At 37.1% G+C, this 10,856-nt stretch overlaps 1 protein-coding gene across 1 annotated transcript; it reads right to left on the minus strand.

Annotated features, from left to right (window-relative positions):
* Nucleotides 1-612: 612 nt before the first annotated feature.
* On the minus strand, nt 613-4,562 carry LOC105302513 (ras-related protein Rab-39B). The gene is made up of 2 exons (XM_011375580.1): nt 4,045-4,562; nt 613-1,114 (listed from the first exon to the last, which is right to left on the minus strand). Exons 1-2 carry the CDS (start codon nt 4,257-4,259, stop codon nt 688-690), a joined length of 642 nt encoding a protein of 213 aa, XP_011373882.1. The 5' UTR covers nt 4,260-4,562; the 3' UTR covers nt 613-687.
* Nucleotides 4,563-10,856: the final 6,294 nt, after the last annotated feature.

The raw sequence follows: 10,856 nt of genomic DNA on the forward strand, positions 1-10,856 counted from the left end.
TTTCTTTCACATAGCTGGTTATTCTATCACAAGGGTGTACATTTTCCCCAATGTGATAATAACAGTGTGTAAATAGCTTCCCTTTTCATAGTCACACCATTTTTACTAGAACACCAGGCCTCGCAAGGGTCTTAGTAAATAGCTGGTTCATGCCCCTCATTTGACAGATGAGCTGATTAGAAGCTAATTGGTACTTTTTAACCAAACCCAGCACACACACTTCGTGTAGGATATTCTCACTGATTAAGTTGATCTCAGTCTTCTCTTAGTTTTGCTAATTGCTCCCAATGTGGTACTTTTTCCCCCTTACATATGTCTTTTATGTTTGCGACCTATGAAGGAGCTGAAATACCAAGAAATAGTTGTCTTGTCTGTGGGTATATTTTGGGGAGGCCTGGCTCCCCAAACCTCAAGCCCTTGACATGTGGTCCACAAATGGCACATGGAGCAGCCACTGCCCAGCATGAGCCACAAAACAGTGTCTGGCCCATGTCAGTAATTCAGTCCCTCGGTCACAGCACTCCCCCATCCACCTGCCCACAACCTATGAGAGTGCCCCTCGGGAAGGAGGCTCACTTGGTATCCAAAATGGAGGTTGAGTTCTCTTCAGTCACACAAGGATCATATTCATTTCCATCACTTTTAAGTTCAGGTGAGAGAGCACGTTTTGGAAATTAAAAAGGCTGACTAGCACAAACATCTCCTCTCTGATTTGACAACCTCTTCTGAGGAGTGAACCACATTTGGTACAAATCCACTCTTCACCCCTTCCCAGCCCTCCTGGATTGTAATATCCCCCCTTTTAACCAGCTCATATATGTCTCTTGTCAGGTCTGTGAAGGCTTTCTCCACATTAATGGCATCACGGGCCGATGTTTCAATGTACTTCATGCCATACGCAGCAGCCAGTTTCTCTGCCTCGTGGCGAGTCACTTGCCTCTGTGTATCCAGGTCACACTTGTGACCTACCAGAACAAATACAATTTGATAGGGCTGAACGTGTACTTTGGTTTCTTCTAACCACTCATGGACATTCTGGAAGGACCTGCGGTTGGTGATGTCAAATAAGAGAAGACCACCTACTGAGTTCCTGTAGTAGGCGCGAGTGATGGATCTAAAACACAAGAAAGAAGTAAAAAATAAAGGCCATGCCCAAACTGCTGTGCTTCAATGAACTCAGTGTAGTCTAGTGTTTCTGGCTACTGACACAGTTCTTTAGCAAAAATTATTATTTATTTATTTATTTTTTAATAACATAATACATGCCATTCCATAACAATGATGACATGGACATTTTCAATTGGGCCAGATTTTGAGATGGCATCTTCTAGAAATGAATGCTCACGGACTCACAGGCATTTTCCCTCAATTCAGGCAGAACCACAGCCAACTCTCCCACCCCCACATCTGAATAACTCAATGAGACTTCTTGTTCTGCAAAAGGAGATACCTAAGTCAGTTATCATAAGGCAAAATGAAATCATGTATGTTAAAGTTTTCTGTGACCTGGAGAGCTCATTACAGATTCCGGTAGTTGAAACAAAATTAAAAAAAAAAATGAATTTATGATAATTGACAAATGCTCATAAGTATATGGGTATATGACAATACACTCCTTTTTTTCCATTTATCATTACCATGTTTGTCTTTCTATTACATTATTATTATTATTAATATTATTATTAATTTTAATCTAAAAGGTATCTTTAATCCCTTCTGAGGAGAAACACAATTTTGTTTTTTATTTTCTAGGCCATTGGGAATAAGAAAAAGAGAGATGATCTGCAAAGGCCTTGAGCAAAGTGCCTATCAGACATACTTCCTGACACACTTTAGAAAGGCTGAATAAGGAGCCACTAGCTGGGAAACCTGCCTAAATCGCCAAGCTTCCCCTTAAAAAGACATGATTTATTTAAAGCATTGTAATTAGAATCTGTCTAAAACCTATTATACATTTGCTGTACTTCTTAAATAGAAGAAACCTCATCTACTTTAACTTCTTGATTTGAGGAGCTTCATTATCAATATGCATTATGGTACTTTGCTTAGAGTGTTTTAGAGCTTATTAGAGGGTGTAGAACTATTTGCTTCCACAATCACTTGCTTTAGACTACTGTGTGTTTTTTTTTTATCTATGTAGATTTTTAGGTTTTCTGTTTTCTTGGATGAAGAAGAGAAAGAATGAGGGACTCTTGCACTTCTGTCTTTATATATTCTGTTTCCTCTCCCTGGGCTTTTCTTGCAATACTCATCTGCCTCATCTTCTCCAGGTAATTATACATATAATTACAAAGGAAAAGGTTTAGGGTAAATGGCCCAATGATAACAGAACTAACATTGTCTGGGGGATCAAAGTCCAAACTAGATAATGGTAAGACCAAAACTTAGGAAAGAGTTCAAGTCTTCAGAACTGGGCAAATCAGCCCTGGGGAATGAAGGCGTTTCTAATTCCTTTAAGTTTGAAGATTCATAGATAATAGTAAGTGTATCAGAAAATTCGACACGATCAAACAAAACTTTTGATTTGTGAACAGCTTGGCTGAGGACATCAATAAGCAAGCTGTAGATCCCTTTCAAAACTAAAATACACTGTTATCTTAGGATTTAGAACGCGACAAAGCCCTTCCTAAGCACGACATAAGGCTACATAAAAATTAGAACCTTCTGTGCATCAAAAATTTTTCTTAGACTAAGTTCAAAGACGAATGACAAACTGGGAAAATATTTTACAACATACGTGGCAGAAAAAGATTAATATTCCTAATGTAAAAAAAAACTCTTACAAATCGATATCACCCAATAATAATAAGCAGTGAATATGAAAAAGGCTGTTGTTCACATAGATATTGCAAAAAACATAAAAGACACCTTTGTTCACTTATGAGAATTGCATTCACAAGTTCAAAGTGAACCTGTACAAGGATATTTGCCACAGTGTTGTTTGTGGCAGTGGGGAGCAGGAGACAACTTAAGTTTGTAGTTTTCTCTCTACCCTTCTTCGACTCCCTAACCAGTATCTGCTCAATTAGTGTTCAAAAGATAAGTGAATAAATGATCATAAGCATGGGCTATTGAGTCCTCTTGATCTACTTTCTGATGCTCTATGTGACTTTAGCTCAAACTGCTCTCTCAAAGTTTTCTGTGTACATCGCTCTCCCACATTTCTGTCTTTATATATTTGGTTTCCTCTCCCTGGGCTTTTCTTGCCATACTCATCAGTCCTCATCTCCAGGTAGCCTTCCCTTGTGTGTGTGTGTGTGTGTGTGTGTGTGTGTGTGTGTGTGTGTGTGTGTGTTACAAATGAAAAGGAAAGGGCTGTAAGAGAAAGTTAAACCTGTTCATTGATTATTCATTATGTGCTAAGAGTTATAGTAGGCAGTGGGCATACAAATATAAACAAGGCACTCTTTTGTGTAACTGCCAGTTATCTATTTCTCCTATTATTCTAGCACAGAAGTTCTAAGAGGGAAGGGCCTGTGTCTGTTTTGTTTACATAGCATCCCGTTGTGTGAGTTTCCTCAGGAACAAGCCCCATGTCTGGCATGTAGTGGATCATCACTGAATGTGTGCTGGTCGCAAGAAGGTATCAATCATCAGTATCTGGCTGTTTCATATGTATGGGTGTATATTCATATGACATAATATATCTATATCTGTACCTATGTCTATCTCTATTTCTATCTATATATCATCTCTCTAGATCTGACGCTTATGTTGGGATGATCTGGGAATATTTTTAAAAGCATAGGGACTGACATTGATGAATTACAGTGATCAATTCCAGCTGGTTCGTTAGCTACCAAGGGGCAGGTTGGTGGAGTTGTGGTGCAAGCAATACGTATTATTGACCGGCCTTCCCTGCCAGGGCGCTTCTTTCCCTGCACAGAACTCCCGGCTAGCTGAAGGTGGGCTTAAGCAGAACCCCCCAGACATTCGGTAGCATCCTTACGGGATGCGACCAGGACCAGGAAGTCCTCTTTTCCCAGAGGCTGTACAAGCTCCAAAGACCCTCCCACTGCTCACGGGCCCAGGCTGCCCTCTTACCTGAACCTCTCTTGACCCGCGGTATCCCAGATCTGGAGCTTGATGCGTTTTCCTGGCTCGATCTCCACCAGACGGGAGAAAAAATCCACCCCCACGGTGGGGTCCGAAACCTGGGCAAAGCGGCCCTCGGTGAAGCGGCGGATCAGACAGGACTTGCCCACCGTGGAATCCCCGATGACAATGAGCCGGAACTGGTACAGCCAGATGGCTTCCATGGCCGGGGCTTGGCAGGTCTCCTTGGCCCAAGCCGTGTGCGGCGAGAGTGGGCGTCCCGCCGAGGTCTCGCGGAGCGTGGCTCAGTCCGGATCTAGATCCGTCGCGAGGGCATCGCTTGCCTGGGAGCCCGAGGGGAGGTAGGCCCAGGCACAGGGAGAGCTGAGGGATGGATGCTGCGCCCACAGAGGTGATGAAATGGCAGCAGCATCAGCACCACGCACTCTGACTCATCACTGACAACCGGGTTACTGTAATCCCCCGCGTAGACGCGACGCCCGGAGCCGCCGTACTGTCTATAAGAGGAGCGCACACAGAAACGGCTGAAAACCTCTCCTTTCCTTCCTAATTCCTGCGCCCACCCTCTCTTCTTAATTAAAAAATGTTATCTATCTTTCAAATTGCAAAAGTAATGCCTTTTCATTTACTCGGGAAACAATACAAAAATGTACACCAAAAAGAAAGCCCATAATTATCTGTCCCTCTCCCTCCCCAAGATATTAACATGACAGCTTGCTATATATTCTTCCACTTGGATTTCCATGAAAATATACATGTATATATATGTATACATATATGCATATACACCTATACATATATACATGCATAATAAAACATATATGCATACATATACACATTTATTGCCTTTCGGTTTTACAAAAATTGGATCAAATTGGACCATTACTCTGACACTCAATTTTTGCATTTAACAAAGAATCACAGACATCTCTCCATTTCCAACCATCCTTCCTTTGCCATGACAATGCTGCAATAAACCTTTTCTTACGTGTAGTCACACATACATTATTTACATGAGATAAGTTCTTAGAAGTCAAATTAGGAATTTAGAGTACGACCATTTTAAATGTAATGGACATAGGTATTATACGCAATTTGCAAAAATATTTACCAATCTGAGTTCTAGTCAGCAATTTGTGAAAAGCTCAAGCATTGTATGTTATATTGTTTCGTAATTCTTGCCAATCTGATGTGGTTAAGTAAAAAGGCGTCTCTGCTTTATTTTACATGTTCCTGACTACTAATTAGGCCAACTCCATGTCTTGTGCATTGACCATTTGCATTTCCTCTTCTGGGAAGCGCCTCTTCAAATCCTTTGTATTTTTTTATATGTAATCTTTTATAATTGCTTTACTCGTTTTTGTTTTTTTAAACAGCTTTATTGATATGTAATTCACATACCATATAATTCACTCACTTGAAGTGTACCATTCAATGATTTTTAGTGTAGTCATAGAGTTGTGCAGCCATTACCATAAATTTAAAATATTTTCATCACCTCAAAAATAAGCTCCTTCCTTTTAGCCGACATTCCTGTCCCTCTTGCCTCCTAGATCCAGACAAGCACTAATCTACTTTCTGTCTCCACATTTCCCTATTCTGGACAGTTGATATAAATGAAATCATACAATATGTGGACTTTTGTGTATGACTTCTTTCACTTATCACGATGTTTTCAAGATTCATCCATGTCGTAACATGAATCAGTACCTTATTCCTTTTCGTGGTTAAGTAATAGTCCACTGTGTGGATAGACAACATTTTATTTATCTAGTCATCAGGATGGTGGACATTTGGGTTGTATCTAACTTTTGTCTATTCCGAATACTGATGTTATGAATCATTGTGTACAAGTTTTTGTTTGGACATGTGCTTTGAACTCTTAGGTTTAAACCTAGGAATGGAATTCCTGTGTCTTACGGTAACTCTATGTTAACTCTAGAGGAAATGATACACTGTTTTTTGCAATTGGCTGCACCATTTAACATCCCTGCCAGAGTGTATGAAGGTTCCAGTTTTAACATATTTTCTCCAACACTTGTTATTTTCTGACTTTTTGATTCTAGAAATCCTACTGGATATGAAGTGGTATCTCATTGTGGTTTTTATTTGAATTCCCCTGATGACTAATGACAATGTGAATATTTTCACATTCTTATTGGCCATTTGTATTACCTTCTTTGGAGAAATGTAGTCTCAGACCCTTTGCTCAGTTTGAAACTGTATTATTTGTCTTTTTATTACAGAGCTGTAAGAGTTCTTTATATATTCTAGGTATATGTCCTTTATCAGATATATGATTTGTAAATATTTACTCCCATTCTGTATTTTTTTTTGCATTTTCTTGAGGGTGTTCTTTGAAGCACAAAGTTGTAAATTTTGATGTAGTAGAAATTATCTATTTTTTTTTCTTTTGTTGCTTGTGCTTCTGGTGTCGTGTCTAAGACTACTTTGCTAAATCCAAGGTTGTGACAATTTACTCTATACTTTCTTCTATGGGTTATGTAGTTTTAGCTTATACATTTAGGTCTATTTTCTATTTTTAGTTAATTTTTATATATGCTGTGAGGTAGGGTTCCAACTTCATTCTTTTGCGTGTGGATATCTGGTTGTCCAAGCACCATTTGTTGGAGAGATTATTCTTTCCCCATTGAATGATTTTGGCCCCCTTTTTGAAAATCCATTGACCATAGACTATGAGTTTATTTCTGGACTCTCAATTGTATTTAATTGGTCTATATGTCTAGTCTTATGCCAGTACCACATTGTCTTGATTGTTGTAGCTTTGTAGTAAGTTTTGAAATCAGGAAGTGTGAGTCCTTCTGCTGTGTTCTTTTCCAAGATTGGTTTGGTTATGTGAGGCTCCTTTCAATTTCATATGAATTTTAAAATCAGCTTGTCTTTTTGCAAATAAGGCAGCTGGGATGTTGACTGGGATTTTATTGAATTTGGAGATCAATTTGGGGACTATTGCCATCTTAACAAAATTAATCGTTTCAATCCTTGAACATAGGCTATCTTTCCATATATTTAGATCTTTTAAATTTCTTTCAACAATGTTTTGTAGTTTTCAGTTTACAAGTCTTAACACTTCTTTGGCTAAGTTATTCCTAAGTATTTTATTCTTTTTGATGCCATTGTGAATGGAATTGTTTTTTTAATTTCATTTTTTGGATTATTCATTGCAAGTGTATAAAATACAATTGATTTTTTTATTGATTTATATTTTCCAACCTGCTAAACTCATTTTTAGTCTTTTGAAGAACAGTTTCTGAGGTTTATGCTTGATATTTGTTTTGACCCCAGAAAGGCTCCTCAAAACTGTCTTACTCCTGGTTCTCTCTTTCCAGCTACCTGGCCTATAGTCTGTACTTTCATTAAATTTGTGAGTTCCCTAACCAGGACCTTTCGCTACAAACTCCACTGTTTTTGAAAGTGTCCTTAGGTTTGAGCTTCTCCATGCTCTGTTGTAAATAAAATCATTTCCTTTGGAAAGATATTAGGAGTTTTTTTTTTTTTATGGTCTGCTTCTTCCTCTAGGCAAAATATCTGAGCCAAGACTCTGGAGCTGGGGTTAGGGACAATGGCAAGCTTATTTCTGAGTGACACCGCTGATCGAGGCGGGAGTTGAACACTCAGTGGGGAACATCAGCCTGAAATGGAATCACTACCTCATGAGCCAGGGAAAGGGCATGGTGATCAGTACATTGCACCTAAGGTAGAGCTTCTGTCGCACAAGTGGGGGCTGGGTGAAAGCAGGTAACATTTACTTCTCAATTGCATTTGCCTGGGACTCAGCCTTAACAACACATAGCTGGAGGAAGAATGAGAAATGTTGACGTACTGCTTTCCTCAGGAAGAAAGCCCTCTGACTGGGAGTTGAGAGGAGAGGGACCTGCAGAAATCTGGAGCGGAGTCTCTACCTTGCTGAGTGGGGAGGGAAAACGGAGGGAGTGAACTTGGTTCAAATCCTACAGACTCTTGCTTTATAAAATTTTTGTAGATTTTCTTGATAGTTGTTCCTTCATTTGCCGTTTGCAATAGATCTTCATGGCACATATTCTAAAAGTTAAAAATATCTAAGAACATTTTAATGTATTACACTCTCGAAAAATATACTGTGACTTGTTTATAGATTTTCATTTTTTCCTCTTGGCAGCTACTGTGGCTAATTTCAAATATGTTCATCACTACAAATAGCTTTTTCTTTTCACAATTAAAAGTGACACAAATTAATTTCATAATTGCTGTTTCCACATCTCTTCAAAAAAACAGGACTACTAAGAAGAGTTCAAGCTATTGTGAATGTTCTGTTCTTTTTATTTTTTTTTTTAGGTTGAGAATCTACCAAAAAACTGTGCTAAAAAATACTGGGAATTTTTTTTCTCCCTTGAGTGTGGTTGTTAGTTATTTGAAGTATACAGCGGTTCTCCTTTATCCAAAATTTTACTGTCTGTGATTTCAGCTTCCTGGGGTCAACTGTGATCTGAAAATATTAAATAGAAAATTTCAGAAATAAACAATTGTAAGTTTTACATTGTGCACCATTCTGAGTAGTGTGATGAAATCTTTCACCATCCCGCTCTGTCCCGCCTGGGATGTGAATCATTCCTTTGTCCAATGTACACACACTGTATCCACTACCCACCCATTAGTCTTGGTTGTCAGATCTACTGTCATCGTATCGCAGTGCTTGTGTTCGAGTCACCCTAATTGTACTTAATAATGGCCCCAAAGTGCAAGAGTAATGAAGTTGGCAATTCAGATGTGCCAAAGAGAAGCTGTGTGATTGTTCAATTTTATTATTAGTTATTGTTGTTACTCTTTTACTGTACCTAATCTATAAATAAAGCTTTGTAATAAGTATGTATATGTGTATAGGAAAAAACATTGTATATATAGGGTTCAGGACTATCCGTGATTTCAGGCATCCGGTGGAGGTCATGGACATATCCTCTATGGATAAAGGGGGAAAACTGTAGTTGGATTCATTTGTTTCATTTCATTTGGTTTTAGGATTATTATTCTCCTCTCTTTGTTGATTTTATTTTACCTTTTTAATATGTAGAACATTAGCATGATTATAAAAAGTCAATACTATACAAAAATAAATACACAGGAATGAGAAAGTTTCGTCCTTTCCCCACTCTTTCGCCCCTTGTAAGTAGCCAATTTCATTTGTTTCTAGTTTAATTTTCTGTGTTTCTTTGTAGAAATAAGCAGATATGCATGTTCTATTATTTCCCTTCATTTCTTACATAAAATTAGAATAATATAAAATCTTCTTCTTCTTTTTAACTTAATGATAAACATATTCTAGAAATCACATTTTAATTTATGAGATTTTCCTCATTAATTTTCACAACCGTCTAGTACTCCACTGTGTAGATATGCCATAGTTTGCTCAACAACTCTCCTATGTATTGGCATTTAAGTTGTTTCTAATATTTCACAATTATAAACAATGCTGCAATTAATAATCACGTGTCTATGTGCTTTCATATTGTTAAAAGTATATCTCGAGGTAAATTAAAAAAATGAGATTACTGAGTCAAAATGTAAGTACATTATATAAAGCTACTGCCAAATTACCCTCCAAAAATGTTGTACCAGTTTTCATTCCCACCAGCAACACGAGAGATGGTGAGAAATGGTATCTCAGTGTTGTTTTAATTTTTATTTCCATGATATTTCTCTAATTATAAGATATATATGTATATAGATACACTTATATTTATGTCTGTACTATATATCTATATTTATCTCTCTATATATCTCTCCTTCTCTATCTCTATCTCTGTCTCTGTCTCTGTCTCTGTCTCTATCTCCATCTCTATCTAAACTGAGGGAGAAAGGATCAAAATCCCAAATGGAAAGATATGTAAAAGACATAAATATATATTTATAAATTATACATTAGCGATATTGGCCATTAATGTACAATGTATGTTGTAGATATTCTTTCTCAGTTTGTTAATTGTCTTTTTACTTTATGGTGGGTTTATTTTACCATGTAAAAGGTTTTTAATTTTTAAAAATTTTTACAAAGTCAAATTTACCAATTTTTCTTTTATTGCATCTGGTTTTAAGTCATAATTAGAAACTCTTTCACTGCACTAGGCCTAAGGAGAAATATTTTCACAGTTTCTCCTAATACTTGTATAGTTACATTTTAAAAAATATTTGAATCATTAAATATTTGGAGTTATTTTTGTGCGTGTGAGATATAGGTCTACTTTATATTTTTCTAAATAGCTTTCCGGTCATCCCAGCACCATTTATTAAAATGTCTATCTTTTCTCTAGAGATTTGAAATGCCATTTTTATCTTATACTAAATTTTTATATGCATTCGAATCTATTTTTCATCATTCTATTCACATACCAGGTCTGCTTGTCTATTTGTGCACCACATGGTTTTACTTAAAGACACTTTATTGTATGTTTTAATATCCGGTAAGTCTACTTTCCCTAGTTTTTCTTTTTTAGTGTTTTCCTGTTTTCATGTTCGTTTTACCATACGAACTTAGTATCGATACATCTAGCTCCATAAAAAAACTTGTTACCACTTTTTAATATTTTTAATTTTTTTAAATTTTTTAATTGCAGTTGGTGTATGATATTATATTAGTTTTAGGTGTACAATATAGTGATTAGATTTCTATATAACTCACAAAGTGATCACCCTGATAAATCCAGTACACATCTGACACCATACTTAGTTATTATCGACTATAATCCTTATGCTGTACTTTACATCCCCATAACTATATTGTAACTACCAATTTGTACTTCTTAATC

The sequence above is a fragment of the Pteropus vampyrus genome, unplaced genomic scaffold, assembly GCF_000151845.1.
Source record: "Pteropus vampyrus isolate Shadow unplaced genomic scaffold, Pvam_2.0 Scaffold275, whole genome shotgun sequence".
Taxonomy (NCBI): Eukaryota; Metazoa; Chordata; class Mammalia; order Chiroptera; family Pteropodidae; genus Pteropus; species Pteropus vampyrus.

Excerpts from the sequence above, each read along its gene's own strand:
- LOC105302513 (XM_011375580.1), bottom strand. The coding sequence starts at position 4,259 with ATGGAAGCCATCTGGCTGTACCAGTTCCGGCTCATTGTCATCGGGGAT. Across the intron at positions 1,115-4,044 it reads GCGGGTCAAGAGAGGTTCAG|ATCCATCACTCGCGCCTACT; the intron begins GTAAGAGGGCAG and ends CTTGTGTTTTAG.